The following is an 18,607-nucleotide window of genomic DNA, read 5'->3' as shown; positions in this document are numbered from 1 at the left end:
AGAATATTTTCGTTGTCATTTTACATTTAAATTCAATTTTTCTTCACCCCAATTGTATTTGTTTTCAATCAATTTCCTTTTTTTGGGGGGTTTTTTAAGTGCATGTTCAAATGTATTGAAGGAATTTGGTGGCCACATGTATGAGTTCGGCTTCTGCCAGGGCAAGTCGTGCGAGCAACCCCTTACAGCCTTGTATTAGAAGTATTTCTTATGAAAATAAATCACATAAATATGGAGATATTCCCAAGACAGATGTAAAGACTGTTGGAACGGGCTTTGCATGACTTCACATGTATGTGAATAAAAAACACACAGAGAGAATCAAGTTTATTATTCTCAAGCATACATACTAGTATAACTTTTGCAGGTCCAATACACCCGAAATGTGATGCAACAATGTCCACGTAGCCATTGCAGAGATTAATTGATTTGATGAGGTATTAGAGGACATATTTCATCCCCATTTGAACTTTTAAATTTTAATTTTCTCTCTACTTGCAATTCTTTTACATTATCTGTAGACAACTTTTTTCTTATGCATGCGTAAACCATATCTATATTTGGTATTTCTTTTTATTGTTTTTCTATTAGCTTGAAGAAGACTGAAGATGTGGTTGACGGACCTCCAGATGGGCATTGTTGTAAAATTGATTAAGCAAAACCCATCGCACACATCTTTGCTCACTGTTTAGCACTTAACTTAAGTTCTCATTATTTTTTTCACTACAACAATACTCTGTAGTGCTATTTCTTTAATAAATAGAAGTAGTTTCAGCATCCAGCTAGCTCTCTGCCACCCTACGAGCGCCGAGATTATACTCAAATGTTGGAGGTGATTATAGATCCTCTAAACTCAAACAAAACTTTCTTAGATGGGCAATAAAAAGAAAAGTCAACGCATGTTAATTAAGGTTCCGTTTGATTTGTTGGATGGGAAGCAAAAAACATGAAATACTTTCAAATATTCTTCTTTTTCATGTTTGATTAGTTTTTGGGATGCCACCATTTTGGTGAGAAACAAGTGAAAAAAGAGGAGAAACTTGTTTAAAGAGAAAACACCTACCTCTAGTATTTTTAAGTGTTAGTATCTCATTAATGACATATAATTATTAATTATTTTATAACATGTTAATAAAATGATTTAATTAAAATTAGTTAATAGATAAATTAAAAGGAATAATTGATAAAAATAACAATCAAGTACAGATAATTTAATAATTTAGTAATAAAACATTAACATTATTAATTAGGTCATAAGTATTAATAAAATAAAATAGGGAAAATTCCCGATAAGTACCCTGTACTTTTAGGCCTAGTGACAATCTAGTACCTGAACTTTAAAATACGACAATCTTGCACCCGAACTTTCAATTTGCGACAACCCAGTACCTGGCGTTAACTCATCATCAATTAGAAGGCAAAAAGATATAACTAGCCACCTGCAATTTTGACCGATGTATGAATTATTTTTTGAAATGACGAAATTGACCCCAACTATAACATCCTTTCTCTGCAAGTGAGAATTGATATGGCCAAAACTAACCACCAGTTAGAAACTGACAAGTGGCAACATGATGGGGGGCAAAGTTGTCAATTGACGAACTAACTTATCTTGGCAAATTGACCTAGTCCTAACAAGCTACGAACTAATCGGATCTTGACGAGCTAATTTGACACCAACTCATAACAGGCACAAGAAACACGTGGCTGAACTTATTAGAATATCAATGCCAACGCATTCCATGTAAGCCCATTGCCTACCACATGTACACCACGTGCCAATTAAGGGCACGACAAGTGGACTGAGCTTTGACCACGTGTGAGAGACGTGTCGCTTCTTGGATGAAGCCCCTCTCCTATAAATAGGTGAGTCCCCCATTCATTTGGATACAACTGAACATGGTAGTACACTACTATGAATAAGGCACGCCGGACACCTCAACACATGGAGCTCTCCAGGTCCCCCTACGAGCTCTTCAACTCATCACATATAGCTCTCCAATTTTCCTCACAATCTCTCTAACTCACTTTATTTTCCCTTGGCGATTACTTAGATTTCACGCCACTGAGATCACCCGGGGCCTTTGACATCTCTTATGGTTGCAGGTCTCTCTTATAGTCGAGGTGTTGAACCGATTTAACACTCTAAGACGAGGTGACACCCTACTCCAACAACTTTCCGTCTTTGCCCTTGTGGTCAATTTTGATCCTCATCAGCTTCTCTGTGTATTTTGGAAGAAACCGTTGGAAGAAATCACATCTACTGCTAGTACCCCCTGTTTTTAACTCAACCATTGTCGGAGAAGATGACTCTTATTGTCGGCGCCGGAGGAGGCAACCAGGGTATTTTTTTATTATTTTTCTAGAATAAGATCAACATGAACAGAAGCCGCATCACAATCTTTAACTATTATTTGCATCTTGCCGACTCCACCTTCCTTGTCTTTTTCCTTACCCTTCTCAGCTCTCTCCTCTGCCTGACGACCGAGAACATTCCATTTCTAGAGCAAAACCACAGCTCCCTTCTCTACCTCTTGAAAGTAGCCAACACTCACTCCACCGAGTTCGTTCCTATGTACCTAAACTAGGGAACCAAGAGAAGATACACAACAAGGTTTGGGTTCTGGCTCCTATGTCAGAACTATGACTCTATCTTGGAGCAACTCCTGACTAAACGTAGAAAATATTTGGTGAATGATGTTGAAAACATGACCTGACATAAACTGCATAATCGCCTAGTTTGAGGTTTGGACTTTGAACTTTGAATGGAGGATCCATTCCAATACATTATCCATATTCTTTCAATCTTTCTCCAAGTACTATATGTCAGCACGTTTCTTCGAGTTGAGTTTCGCTCATTTGACGACGTTGGGGAACCGACCGACGAAGCGGTTGTTGTTGAGGTCAAGCTCATAGAGCAACTTGAGACGCTGAAAGGTATGATGCCGTAGAAATTGTTGGAGTTGAGGTGGAAAAGAGTCAGATTCGTTGAGAGGCCAAGCTCAGGTGGGAGATACCCAACAATATAAGCGTGGTTGAGATCGATGTCGAAGACTTATGGTTTATAGTGTAAGCTGTTAAGATAATAGGGAGCCATCCGCGCACTCAGCAATGGACATCAGAGGTCCTCCTTCGGTCTTCCAACCCAAGACTGAAGATTATCCTTCTTTTATTTGCTTAAAGAGAAAGGGTAAAATGGTCTAATAATTATCAATAAGGGTATATTTGGCATTTTTAATTATTTAATTCACATATGGTATCACGTGATAATGTTGGTTGATGGTCTATTAATAACATGTTCCAGATTGTCGCATGTGGAAAGTTTAGGTACTGAATTGTCGCATTTTGAAGTTCAGGGGTCAAGTTGTTACTCGAGCCAAAGTACAGGGTACTGATTGGAAATTTTTTCAATAAAATATTCATAATAAAGCTAATAAAATTCAAAAATTAAATAATGTTAATAATTAATAAGAAAATACTAAATGATAAGTTTTTCAGTTTAGCCATTCAATTGTTATCAAATGGCCGCTAGTGGTGTAGTGTTCAATCCTCCTCATCCTCATCCTATTATAATTAATTAAGTTTCAGCACAAAATATGAACGGGCACGTACTTGTCTATGCTTCAAGTCCAATTGGATTTCACATGAAGGGCATATAGAAAATAAAAATCTATTCAGCAACCTCACTTAAGACTTGATCCTCGAGCCTTTTTGTGAAAACTCAGCTAATTGATCTGTGCTGAACTTCAAGTAATTTCCATAGGACACTATCCCTAATGTAGTGGAGGCCATTTCAATGTGGTTTCTGTGAATATGTCACACAAGGCTTGCTGCTAGGTAAGTGACATTGGTGTTATCAGACCAAATAATCAGTGCTCATTGAGAAGGGGAGCCTAGTTCTTAGAGGAGAGACCAAGCGTTTTCTCTTGCGGTGTTGGCTTAGGGATTTGAACTCAGACTCATTACTTGAATGTGTGATTGTGCACTATATGCATGCATTCCAAGAGACAAAGTTATGGCCAATAAAAATAGCAAAACCAACTTAGGCAACAAGCTTAATTGGCACACTTAAGGCTGAAGTGTAGAAGTGAGATGATAAAAAGGAAGGGCCATGATCAAGCGTATTTTGTGCCAAAAATGTTTTTATATTCAGTTGGATCTACTAGTAGTTGCCTAGAGAGTTTGGAGAGCATGCTATTGATAGCAATCGGAGTTGAAATTAGTCTGGACCCATTCAGAAATGTACATTTCAAAACATCCAATATGTATTTACATTATGAGAGACTTGCAGTGTAGTACTTCTGCCAAGGAAGATGTGTAAGTCTACAAGATTTTTAAGGCCAAACTTTGTCAAAAAGGTTATGGAAGAGAAGTTGGATGGCATCAAATTTGTTACCCATTGGCCATTACTGTGTTTGCAAGTGCTTATATTAAGCACTTATTTGCTTATTATTAAAAGCCAAAAGCACCCAAAAAACCCTGAATTGGCATTTGGTAAAAAAAAATGTAAAAAAAAAAGGCCGGTTTAGAAGAAACCATAAATTTTGGGCTTTGGGCTTCTTAAGTTTTGGAGAAGCCCTTTTATAAAGAAAAAACCCATATAAAACCATGCATGCCTTGGGATCTACTAAAGACCACAAAGTTTTGAAGTCATTGGACATGCAGTACGCCATATAGAGATCTTGTTAGCAGCAACTATAAAATAAATGGGTTTATATAAGGCTGAGGCAATGTTGGCTAGAACAAGTGGTTGGAAAATAAGATTTTTGTCACCGAGTCTAAGTTGTGGTGTGGTCTGTAGTGTGTTGGTGACAAGAGGTTTGTTAATGGTAACACATTTTGCAGCAGTAAGTCAATAGTGTAATGGAATTGAATGGGAAGTTGACAATGGTTGATATATGCCGGTTTAAGGTATCAAATGCTTGCTAAAAAGTAGGGGTGTCCATGAAAAATAAAAAATTGAAAAATTGAACTATAAAATGCGGTTAATTGAATCAATCGGTTTGATTTCGGTTCAGGATTTTTGAAAAATTGAAGGACCGGTTTGATTTTCGGTTAACCTACAAAAAAAACAAACGATTAACTAAATCGACTGGTATATATATTTTTATGTATATTTTATATATTTTTAATATACGTCACATGTTTCATATATAAATATATATTCATCATATATAACAAATATATACTTATATTATATTTATAATTATATTATATATTTTTCAAATTATATTATTTATTATATATTATTTATAATATAATATTATATATATATTTGTATAATATATATTATAAATATAAAAAACCAAAAAATCAAACCGGTCAAAAATCAAAACCAACGGACCGATTAACTAGTAGTACCGATTCAATTTCGATTTAGAGAAATGAAAAAATCGATACCACGGGTTCAATTTACTAAAATAAAATGTCATGGTGCATTTAACTGAACCGTGTAGACACCCCTAGTAAAAAGTTCTTTTCACCATCAATATTCATTAGTTTAATATTAGTTAATGACTCCATTAACTATCAACATTACTCATCTTTTATTACTATATAAGTCGAGAATCGAGATTGATCTTAGACTTCCTTTATTCAATGACAAGTTAACAACATAAACCGGTACGTATCGAAGGATATGGCTACGACAGACGGATTATTAATAACGTTGAAAGGACAAGTATCATACGATATTCGCTAATGCATTGCAATATTTTGAACATGGGACCCACCACCGGATGACAGATGTTAGATGTCTGTGACTATGTGTCACAATGCAAATTCGGGATCAAGAACCAACCATGGTTCTCTCTTCGGGACCTAAATGACACATTTTAGTACCCTGTCAGTTTATCTGAAGCACATGATGTCTTCTGCATTTGAGATCTAAGAACATTTCAAAATGCCAACGAAAACATTATTCATTGTCTTCATTTTAGAATGTCGTTATTAATGATTTAACCAATTTTAGTAAAAAAAAAGATGGAAATGAAAAGTGAAAAAGATGGGCTTCCTGGGTATTAAGAAAAACTTAAATGGGCAAAACCAGGATGGAATACAAGCCCTTCTTGAATTTTTCTAATGGGCTCCCTACTGCTATTCCACTAAACACTTTTTGCGTTTGCTTTTGGCTTGTAAAATGCAATAAACGCTAACACTTGTTTTAAGCCCTGCCAAACATGACTTGTAATACAGTAGCTAAAAATCAGGTACAATCATAAAAAACAACTCAACAATCCCAACAAAATAAGCCAACTAACCGACTTTGCCCACCACCTGCTGAAATATCCCTAAACCTAACCTAAGACCTGTATTCAGAACACATCCAATAATAAATCAGCAAGGTAATTCTAACCACAAAATATCAACTTTGAGGAGAGGCTTTTGCAACACCACTCTGCTGAACGGGCGGAACAGCCTGAGAACCTGGAGCTGCATCGTAAGTCCCATGAGCACTCCCTCCAGCAGCACTGTCAGTAGAATAAGCAGAAGGCTGTGAATAACCACCACCATAGGAATCACTGTATGCCAGCGGAGGCTGCTGCTGCTGCTGCCCATAACCAGGCTGAGCAGATGCTGGTGGTACACCATAAGGCTGCTGGCCATAGCCTGCCTGAGGACCAGCTGACCCAAAGCCAGATGGTGGAGCACGATGATCTGGTTGAGCATAGCATGGTTGTGTTGGAGGTGGCTGGGAATGCGAATAACAGGGTTGACCAGCTACTGGCTGAACATATGCTCCCTGGGTGGATGGAGGCTGCTGTTGGGCCTGTCCATACGGTTGACTAGGGGGTGCCTTCTGAGACTGAGGTGGTACATAGCTTGGCTGGGTAAGCGGTGTAGACTGCCCATAGCCAGTCTGTGGTTGGTTTCCATAACCTGGCTGTGAAGTTGGGGGCATTCCATAACCCGGCTGCTGTGAGGGATAGCTTGGGGGTGTGTTACTTGTCTGTTGACCAGTATATCCTTGCTGGGGTGCAGCTGGAGGTGGTACAGGTGGAGGGACTTGTCCTGCAGGAACTTGGGTAGGACCCCCTTGTGCTCCATAAGATGCTGCAGTTCCATCTTGTGCTGTGGTACCCACACTTCCGTAGGTTGGTCCTGATGAATAGCTTTGTGGCTGGTCATATCCTGGCTGTGGATTTGATTGCGCCTGCCCATACCCTGGTTGAGGTGCTGGTGCATGGTAACCACCACCATAACCATCCTGCGGATAGCCTTGTTGCCCAGCAGGTGGCTGAGTATAACTTGATTCTCCATAAGAACCTTGCTGATTATAACCAGAAGTTGGTGGTTGACCATAAGTGTAACTAGAGTTATCAGCAGGATTTGAAGGCCCTCCTTGAGTTTGTTGTTGCTGCTGTGATGGAGGTTGTTGGTTGTAGTAGTCGTACCCACCACCTTGAGTGGTTTGCTGACTTGGTGGAACAGGTGTTTGGTCCCATCCAGAAGAATAACCTCCAGATGATGTTTGCTGTGGTGGATAGCCAGCATAAGGTGGCTGAGACATGTTATACTGAGGTGGTGCCCCCGGATAAGTTCCAGGCTGCATGTAGCCATGGCCAGGTTGCTGCATTGGTGGTGCTCCAGGTGGACCCCAATTCGTCGGAGGACGTGGAGGCCGATAGCCTTGCTGAGGATATCCTCCTGCCATTGTTGGATTTCTAACACGATTCTGCACAGAATTGTTTATGCATATGAACCAAGAGAACCTTTTTGCACACACAAGCAACAGAGAGAACACTAACACATGAAATATGTAAAGCAACTACCACCAGCCAGATTCAAACCTTAATAATCAGCATAAAGAAACATGAAGCTAGTGAAAAGCCAACTAGAATGAAGATTGATATAAGGCATATGCATATTCGCATTAAGAGGGTAAAGACGCCTACATACCGCACTGGTGGTGAACTATTCGGGTTACGCCAGCAGATGCCCATCCTCTCTCAACATGAAGTGAATGGGTACGAAAGGAATAGTGGCAAAAGCTACAAAAGTGCTTGACATAAAAAAGCAGAGACAATGCTATCTCTTGCTAAGAGGTAACAAGTTTTTCAAATTCCTTGCCCTTAGCATCAAGTTACATGCATTATTATCAACAAGAGCAAAACACAAATAAAAAAATGGCACATGGCAGAAAAGAATAACACTAGCCTGGAGAAGTATTATAAGATACAGATAAACTTAAGATTGGTTGTTTATGATTAGATCAATATCTTCCCCAACATCCAAAGCAGCGCCTATGGCTTCTCTCCTTGTATAACATAAAACCTGATCAATTGAATATAAGATCCCAAAACCGTTCCTAATTCTTCAGTTATAGATAAAAAAGAACAAGAAATGGAACAGAAAAATCATAGGACTTTTATCTTGACTTGCAAGACAGCATATTCCACTAGACAAGCAGAGATGTTAACCTGAAACCAGACATCTATGACATGACAAAGGCAAAGATATAGTACATGAATAAAGCAAACACACAATAGGGAGGTCCATAGTTTTGGCACAAAATTAATCCTGTAAGAGAGGCAGCAAGAATATACATAGAATGAAAGAATATGAAAACAGACTTCAGACCTCAGTTTTTAGTGTAACATTTTAGTTGTAGAGTATAAAAAAATAACCATGTGGGGGGGAAATGTTTACACATCAACTAAAAAACGAGAAAAGTTGACAAGGTAAAAGTTTTCAACTGAACAAGTGTCTTTGAACCGATCTTACTTGAGACAAAGAAGAAGATGAAACAAGTCCTGAGTCAGTGTTTCTTTTTTCTTTTGGTGAGCGAGTTAATGTTTCTTTATAACAAAATTATCTAGAGAGACAAGATGGGACAAATATTAACCACCTTCCAGGAAAAAATGAAAGGCTAAACAAGGTGAACACTCTACCTGAGGATAGTCAAACAGGTCCAACTTGAGGTGGTATCAATAAGATGAGAAGGGATAGCACTAACAACATCTGAGTTAGATAGTGTTAGATTAGAAGAAAAAATGACAGTTCTAAGGCCACAATAACAAGATCTGAGTTAGATAGTGTTAGATTAGAAGAAAAAATGGCATTTCTAAGGGTCACAAATCATCAACCAAATTCTGCACACCTCCAAAACAAGTAGAATTGAACCAAAAGCTGCATCTGAATAATGCCTGCCAAAGAAAAGGCTTGCCACCAAGAAAAAAAATTGCAATATGTGGCCAAAAACTCAATGTAAAACAACAGACAGGTTGTACCATCTGAAAATCACTCAAACCCAATACAGAGGATGGGTCTCTTTACAAAGCCAAAACCCACCATTGGATATCAAGACAATGTGGAGCCAACAAAGCATTTGGTTCCATGCAGAGCAAAAGGTAAACAAACTGAGATGGGAGTAAATGACTTCCATCATAATGTGGTGTTTCAACAGAATGCAAGGAAAATAGATCAACTCCCAGCCACACAAATGATGGATTAGCATTAACACCAATAGAAATGGATAATATAAGAAAAAGAAAATAGAAATCTCTCAGCATGATAACATGTGAGACAAAAAAAAAAGGTTATAATGAGGCATTAGAATTAATTAATAACTACTAAGACAATAGCCCAAAGAAAATAAATGAAAATTTGTTTCCAGGCTTGGACCAATAGGATGAGAAGCATTTTTATAAGCAATTAATTAACAAAAATTTAATGCTAACAACTCGCCCAAAAGCAAGAATCCCACCCCAACCTTCTAGAGAGCAACAATGCCACAACCCACATCCAAAAAACAGTGTTAATAAAGAAATAGATTAAGCCGTGGGTTTCCCTTAATTCAAAAAACAGATTTAAATATCTTAAAAAGTCTTAAGAAGTAAGAATAAAACTTTTAGGAAAAGTAATTTGTATTCAAAAATGGGAAGGATGTACATAAGAGATATTAACAGAACAAAACTTACAAATGATAGATATAAACAGAACCAAATTCAACAAACAAGTTTCTCAATATAGAGAATTATATAGATAAAATATACCATAAGATCAAATTTATCGGTCAGAAAGGATTCGGTTACCAATTTCCTTCCTCAAATTCAGCATAGCTGAACATACAAATTCACCTAAAAGTACAAAGAAATTTTAAATTGTGCTTCCACAACTTTATTACAATGCCAAAATTAACTAACAAGAAAGAGCAAGACCTTGACAATGAATATTCTAATCATATACACTACAAGTAAATATTCTTGATGTCTAATCATCTTAAGCTTGAAAATGAAGTCTCATTTCCAATAAATGCCAACAGCAAATCTAGGAGCTTCTCCCTCAGAAGACCACTTATAAGCAACAAACACATACCAAGGCCATGCCATATCAACTCCAAAAATTAGGATTAATAATGTAGTACCAAGAGAAGCTAATCCTACAATAATTCCCAAAGTCAAATAGTGCACATAAGAAATACAGTTATTCTGGATACCCTAATACTATTATTCCATTAACAGTTCACTTGAAATCCAATGATCCACGTAAGAATGACCGTAAGGCTTGATTCATATACATCTAGGAAAATCACAAGGCATTTGATAATTTAATAACCCCAATAGAGACAAGAACATGAGACCTGCTTCGCATAATTGAAGATTCCATTAATCCAGCAGAAAACCCTGACTAAAACTACAGTCTGAAAAAATTCAATAACCTTAATGGCAACATGAATGTGGGACCTGCTTCGCAGAATTGAAGATTCCATAAATCCAGCAAAAAGCACCAACTGCAGCTTAGTATACATATCACTTTCCATCACAAAAGCTTCCAAGACCAGGCATGTCCAACACATGAAAGTAACACTTGTCGACCAAATCTCCATACATCTCCATGAACCACTTCAGTTAGGATGTCTATAAAAGGTACTGCAGATGCAAGAAGACAATGCATTCTAGCAATTTAATCATTCATATTGCAGGTTAACATCTCAAGATTTAATCATAATTACACCTACAAGAGAACAAGGTGGATATGGCTCAGAAGAGACGATCTGATTAGCAAGACCCTAAATGGAACTCAACAAGATAGGACTAGGTGGTGTCATCTCAAAGAAAAATAAGCACTATAAAAGCCCAGCTCTTTCATCCAAAGTGAACATTGCCTATAAGATACCAAGTTACCAAGTGATTTCTTCCCCAGTGGTACCATGTAGTATGCACACAAGTATCACCAATATTGTGCCTAGAACATTCCCAATCCTCATGCATCCTCAGAATAAAAGAAATAAGAGAACACAATAAACTCAAAAGAAACCCCATTTGATATAGAAAATCATAAAGGTATAAGAGAAGAATGTTAGGATATAAATATCCAAAAGCCAGCAGGACCACAGAAACCAAGAACAGTTCCAGAAGGTACTACTGGATAAAGCATCAGATACAAGAAACAAATGTTATTGGGTAGCTAAAGATTCTTGCAAAACAAGAAAATGTTAAATCAGATAAACATTAGCACCCGCATCTTACAAAAGCACGATGTTTAAATCTATGAACCTAATCCATAAACAGAAGATTGGAAATCCCCTGCCAGGTAGAGAAATCAAGCAAATGTTGATAAATAAATAATAACATAGTACTAGTAATACAGCTTCAGGCCAAGATATGCCATTGTAGGAGAAGGGAATTGCCAAGATTTTGGGATGAATGAGAATAAATCAAGGAACATGAAAGAGTAATAAAACACACGCTATAAAAGAAAATTCCACAGAAGCCCCAACCAAGCAACAATTACTACAGATTTCCAAATCAGAAGGCACATTGAACCTTCAAGGATAATAGATAATGAGAACCACCAGAACCAAAAAAAAAATCAGTACCTACAACCAACGTATAAATGTGTTTAGGAGGCACCCATGCACCATGACACCCTCTCAGTTGTATAGTCTACAGACAAGGAGTCAAGGACACAACTTAATCTGATAAATTACAAGGTAGGGAAGTAATATGTGCACAAAGAGCATATAGAGAAGTTACAACCACCGGTTATCAGTATGGAACATTGGAAACATGGGCATTATTTGCACTATAGCAACCTTATCGTTCTGCATATGCAGGCAATTATATTAAGAAAATGTAAATATAACATAATAGCATAAGAAAAGGTTTAGAAGGTAATCGTGACCAAAGAAGTTGAATGGACAAGTGTATTATCAAATTTACTTTTAGATGTTACAATGTGAACAAATGCAGTAACTGTCACATATAAATAGGTCAATAAATATACCATAAAGTTGCATTTTGTCTTGCGTAACAAAACAAAAGAGGAAGTAGCGGTCCAAAATTTTACAACTCCACCATCCTAATAAACTAACAATATCAATGTCAGATATTAGGCATTGCTGGCAAAAAAACTCAGGAACATTCCCCTAATATCTGGGGAACAAATTTGCAGTATAACTTCCATGACCCTTTCTCTAACATAAATATTGCTACAAGCAAAAAACACATGTTTGTTCACACTACTACAGAATAGAATTTAAAATTCGCAATCAAGCAAGTACAGATGCATAGAACGTTAAGTGCAAAGGCAATTATACTGACATAAAAAAGCATAAGCATCATCAATAAAAAAAATAATATAGACATCCAGCTGATAAAAAAACATCGGCATCTAATGTATAGAGTTGAAAAATAAAATCATGCAATGTAATCTAAAGCATAACAGTGCACATGCCATTGGCTGCAACCATTCATATCTGACCACAGTGTTCCTTTATAAGCATAATTAGATAAAACCTAGGCAACAAGAACAACTAACAAATTGATTACATGCAATTCAGAATAAAATTGGGGCCCCACACATACCTCACTGACAACTTCATTGACCAATTGTTTTGCAGATTCAATTTGTTCTTTAGTGCCGTCTATTTGTACAGTTCTTTCCGTTGAAGTATCACCAGGAGGCAGATGCAATGGTATCAGCTGGAGAAGAGGTAACAAGAGGTCCAACAAAACCATAATATAAACATAATTCAATACACAGATCATTTGGAATCATGGGAAAGAGATGGGAGAAAAAAATCTATGTATTACACTATCAAGCATGTTTTCTTGATAGATAGACTACGCTATCAAGCATGTTAAGTGAAAATATAAATTGGAGAATTGTGAAAAACATAACAAGCAAATAAAGATGAAGCCTGATTACAGCCATTCATCTTCTTGAAGGTAGCTAAATTAATAACCCATAGCCATAGATTAAAAAAAAAGTTCGATCATCAAGAGTAACTTATGCACCTGAATACGAGCTCCTGTCCTAGCTTGCATATTCTTTATTGTCTCACCTCCTTTACCAATGATTAAACCAACCTGAGGAATAGGTGCATATTATAGATAATCCAGACTCAATTAATAAGAACATAAAAATGCATATTGTTTCTTTACTGCAAACCTTGTTATTCGGGACTTTCATTATAAATTGCTCAGCTCCAGGTTGCCCTGCAAATCTTCGGGATACTATGCCAGAACCCCCTGCTTCAGCCTGCATCCATAATTTAATAAAGAAATGAAACTAATGGAATAAGCGAAAAAAACTGAACACTCGTTACAATCTTAATAACAAGGAGCTTCCATTTTCCATACATTAGGTAACTCATATTAATATTTCTGTGAGGAACTGCGTACTCTCAAACTAGACAATAAGTCGACAAAGAACTAATTTTTAGCTGGCCCTTGTTCACTGCATATACTTCTTATTGAAATACTCCATCTTGGTAAGTGTAAACTGGAAGCATGCATTATCCACCATGCCTATACTTGGTTAGGTTGAATTACCTCGGCTAGAACATCACTGATTAACTGTTCTGCTTTGCTTATTTGCTCTGGAGTACCCATTAGTTCTACCATTCTAGTGAGAGAATTAGGATCGGCATCCATATCCCTAGTTACTTGAATCTTTGCTCCTGACTGAAGCTGAAGGTATTTGATTGTTTCTCCACCCTTACCAATGATAACACCAACCCTCCCATTTGGAATGTCAATCTTTTTACTTGTTCCTTGAAAACCATACGTTACAGGCATCGCTGAAGGAGGGGCCATGCCAACTTGGGAATTCACAATTTGATGACCAGGAGGCTTCTGTCCAAGATCTGCATTCATGATGGAAGATTCAATGAAATTTATGGCAATTAAATCCAAATACAGCATTCCTCGTGATTTCCAAAAGCAACACTACACGGAAATCGAATTTATTTCTCCAAAACGATAAAAACCGTCTCAAGAATCAAATAGCCATGGCAGAAAACAGTACAAAGTAAATTGAACTATATATATATATAAGGAAAGAAAGAAAACTAGGAATAAGTGGAAAATATGTGACAATCATATGCGGCGCCCGTTTACCAATACATAAAGTTTAACAGAATCACCCTAAACTTTTCAAAAACCCCTAGGACACAACTTAAAAGTTGAAATACTCAATCCTAATAAAAAATAAAACAAAATAAGAAAGAGAAACTATGGAGGGGAAGGGAAATGAGGTATTACCTGTCGGACCGGAGCTAAATCCCTTATCATTCGTTTCATCTGTGCCGCCTCCATTTTCGACGCGCGGACGCTTCGCTTCAGCGCTGCTGAAGAGACGAGCTGCGATCTCCTGGGCTCGCTGCTTGGCGAGTTGGATCTCATCAACGGGTGGGGGCACACTGTTGTAGGAAGGAGGATGGGCATGAGTTGAATCGGGTGACGGCGAAGCGATCGGAGCGGAGAATCCAGTGGAACGACGAGGAGCCGATGAAGGTGGAGGGGGTGTTTCTTCGTACTTCCGCTTGTTGTCCGTCCGAGATGCGAACTGAAGATCTTCTGCCATCGGAGAGCCGGCAGATGTAATTGATGAGAGAGAGAGAGAGAGAAACCCTAAAAGCGAAAGGGAGAGAGTTTTACAGTGGGGAAGTGCAAAGGGATCGTGGATTTCTTTTCTCGTATATATATACCACCAATGAAATAAAGAATTGTTGTTTTATAGGGATAATTGCGAAAAGGGATCGATCCGTCTACTCGACCTCTCTCTTCCGATTTGGGATCTGTTCTTAACAAAGCGATCCACACTCCGACCTCACAGTTACATCCTGCCCTGTATTGGGAACATCTCCTATTAATAAACAAATAAATACGGGAGATGATCCCGATGTACGGTTGAAATATGCTATGAGTAAGGAGCGCGAGCGGATTCGGACTCCTCTCTTCGCTGCCCACTTACGGTAGTTGAGATGGTCATACTCCATCACTTCAAGAGTGGAAACGCAAGATCGACCCCATGGAAATGCAGGTCGCCCGTGCCCGTCATCGTAATCGTATAGGGATTGGGACAGCGGCTTCAGGTCAGGGATCTCATCTGAATTATATCTGATGTAACCCCACACGGTGGCGTGAACTATTATAGAAAGAACATCTGTCCCTTCACACACTTTGGTTCTTCTCACGTTTGAATCCAACGCGTTGAATTACAGATGTCCGAAAATCCTTTGTAACGTAACACCCATACTCGCCCGTGAATTGAGAACAGGCTCTTCATACTTGGGCGCCTCACATGCACATCCATCGTGCGTTGAGAACATCTCCCGTTAAAAATAATTTATAATTACGGAAGATGTTCCCAATGCAATGCATGATGGGATGTGCCTGTGAGGCGCTCTACCTAAGGAGCAGATCTGATCTCAATAAATTGGCATCAATTTCAAGCCGGCACCTATCCAATTCGACAGTGGATTTAGGATTTTGAGGGTGTAATAACAGTAAAAAATTAAAAAAAAAAGGTTGAACGGGATGGCATTCACTCATTCGGCCATTCAGGCCCATTTTTATCTTCTTGGTTAAAAAGAAAAAAGGGCAATTACTATTTTACACTACATTCATAGTAACGTGGCATTCCTAAGAATGTTTTCAACGCTGTTGGCCCTGATAGCCAAAGTTTTCCTATCCACATCAGATCCATATGGGTGGGGACACCATGCAATTAATCCAATCAGATAACGGAGATAATTAGGGTAAAAAAGAAATTTGAGCATGCCAAGCGAGCCATCATCCATGTGTCAATCCTTTTTGGTTCACAATTGAGAAAATAAAAAAAACAGAGAGATGTTAGCATGTAAAATGCACAACATAAATTGTAGAAAAAACTTCAACCTCTTACTTCGATTTAAAGTGAAGATTGAAAGTTAAACCCAATTGGGATAAGGTTATTCTCTAGCCTATTTGGCCCAAGAATTTTAAAGCTTGGACAAAAGATTTTCTTCCAAAGATGGCCTATTATGAATGTATATTTGCACTTATAGCTCAATTTAGAAGGAGCACAAATACATAAAAAATATAAGGTTTTACACTTTAAATATTTGTATTTGTACTCCTTTCAAATGGAGTTGATGCTACTCAATCTAAGGTGGTGCACAAATTCAGGAGAGCAACTAGATAGTCTTTGCTAACAGGGCATGGTTGAATTACAAGAATGAGGCCGCACTTCAAGACATGTGATAAAGAAAGGAGAAGTCAGAGGCCCGAGGAGTTATCTCCGGGTAAGTAATCCAACGCTTAAGTCAGTAAGAGGTGGTGGATGGTCAGGCCAAGCTATAAGGATGCTGGTCCAAGCTAAGTAGTAGCACTGGTGTCAAAAATTGGATCCCTTACTTCGAGCATGGAGTACCTTTTTATACCTGAAGATCCGTGTCCTGGTTAGATTGGACTTTCGAGGTTGTCGAGTTGAAATTAGCTGACAAAGTATTTGGGATAGAGTCTCATTCCCTAGCGGAGTCATCTTCCTTATTCCTCTTTATCCATAGTTGTGCTCATCCTTATGATGTAGCCGAATTAGGATGACATGACAAGGTGATAGTTGGGCAACCACGTGTCTCATAGGGCCAACTTAGCCATGACCCAAACAGGAGCATAGGCAAATAAAAATATAGAATTCAATTTTGTTTAGTAGGGAGGGAAAGGGAGTTGCTAGCAGATGATTGGAAAAATTAGGTTGTACAATAATCAAGTCTATTATGAACTATTTTGGCTCAGTTCATAAAAATCTCGATTCAAATAGATTAAACTGAGTTCATGCCCAATGAAGATTTGCTCATAAAACTTACAAGCCTAATTTAGTTTATATTATATTTAGTATTTTAATTATTTATATGTATAAGAAAAAATATTTTTTATATTACAATCTTTTACATGTATAATTCTTATTTTTTATATGTATAATATTTTATGTACATAATTTTTTATTTACAATTTTCATTGTCAAACTTGAGCCCAAACTCGAGCATCATGTTTCTCTCTACATGGTTCAGGTAAAACTTAAACATATAAATCTCACTAAAACTTCAAAAAATACTAATTCTAACAATTAAACAAAATTTTGCTCTCTTTGCCTTTTGGGTTAATAATGCTCGATCTATATTAGTCATTATTCTTCAATACAATTTATTGATTGGGTTTTCTAGACCATCATTGCACATGTAAATGCAAGCTTACCCAAAGCGTTTGAGGGTCGTGTGGGTTGGATTGGCATGTTGGTCCAAAACGTGCAATCTAATTTCCTATTATTCCTGTTATATATAAAAATTAAACAAGTAAAATCACTTGAAGAAATATAAAAAAATTCTAATCATTTGATTAAAACATGTAAATTATCAATTATCTTTCATAAAAAGTTCAAATATTATTAAATTCAACACCTAATACATAAAATCCATATGCTTTTCCAACAATATGTGGGTTGAAAGGACCAAATTTAGATTAACATCGGACCTACAAATTGTAAAATCCCAAAACCCATATTTTGTTCCAATAAGGCAGGCATCATTGGGTAGGGTGGAGATTTTCGTCCCTAATGATATCGATCAATATTGTGCAATAGCATGGGCTTTTTCGGTATTTTACATATGTTAAAGTATCATTCATCATAAACCATTGATATTTTGAATTTATGGAAACCTTTTCTTTTAAAATCAACTTGATATTGTGTTAGTATCATTTCATAATGAAATGATAATATTACATGTACAATAGGCAACGATGATATGAACACCATATAAATTATCGTCATGATGCAAATGTTAGTATATAATAATATAATAATATCGGACTATTTTAATTTGATAGACATTACATGAAACAATGGATGAAATACTTGAAGTACCCGTTTCGTGCGATGTATTAATAAGTGTTCCCCTATCTTAAAGTACCTCTAACTTTTTTGAAAAATTGGACATTGTCTTTTCTCTGGATTCATATAACGTAAGGGAAAAGTGAAAATGTTCATTTTACCCCTTATTATTTGTCAAATATCCAAAACATGACCACAGTGCCCCTCAAGCCTCAAATTCCGGTCACATTCCCGGGTCTGATTGTCTTCGTTGTTATTTGTCAAATATCCAAAACATGACAACAGTGCCGCTCAAGCCTCAACTTCCGGTCGCATTCCCGGGTCTAATTGTCAATGTTGTTTCACATCATAGTTCGGTCACATTTCCAGGCCGAAATAGTTCGGGCTTGGGCCGAGCTCGGGCTTTAGTCTTAATTTTTAAGGTTGGGCTGGGCTTAGCTAAAACCAGGTGAAAATGAAAATTTATATAAGCGAGAACTTCCTTCAACCTACAAAACCCATTTCTATA

The 18,607-nt window shown here is 37.4% G+C and overlaps 1 protein-coding gene and 1 long non-coding RNA gene across 2 annotated transcripts; one reads left to right on the top strand and one right to left on the bottom strand.

Annotated features, from left to right (window-relative positions):
* Nucleotides 1–1,894: 1,894 nt before the first annotated feature.
* Nucleotides 1,895–3,363, top strand: LOC148846997 (uncharacterized). Its single transcript, XR_016101464.1, has 2 exons — nucleotides 1,895–1,959; nucleotides 2,107–3,363. It is a non-coding gene; the product is annotated as an uncharacterized LOC148846997 (long non-coding RNA).
* A 2,795-nt stretch (nucleotides 3,364–6,158) lies between these two features.
* On the bottom strand, nucleotides 6,159–14,937 carry LOC148846996 (uncharacterized). The gene is made up of 6 exons (XM_088949504.1): nucleotides 14,490–14,937; nucleotides 13,779–14,092; nucleotides 13,396–13,485; nucleotides 13,242–13,313; nucleotides 12,810–12,926; nucleotides 6,159–7,675 (listed from the first exon to the last, which is right to left on the bottom strand). Exons 1-6 carry the CDS (start codon nucleotides 14,809–14,811, stop codon nucleotides 6,365–6,367), a joined length of 2,226 nt encoding a protein of 741 aa, XP_088805630.1. The 5' UTR covers nucleotides 14,812–14,937; the 3' UTR covers nucleotides 6,159–6,364.
* Between the last annotated feature and the right edge of the window lie 3,670 nt (nucleotides 14,938–18,607).

The sequence above is a fragment of the Nelumbo lutea genome, chromosome 6 (assembly GCF_056320005.1).
Source record: "Nelumbo lutea isolate HS-2025 chromosome 6, American lotus-T2T, whole genome shotgun sequence".
In the NCBI taxonomy this organism is placed as follows: domain Eukaryota; kingdom Viridiplantae; phylum Streptophyta; class Magnoliopsida; order Proteales; family Nelumbonaceae; genus Nelumbo; species Nelumbo lutea.
Note: the sequence above shows the minus strand (reverse complement) of the source record. Positions and strands in the feature narration are given on the sequence as shown.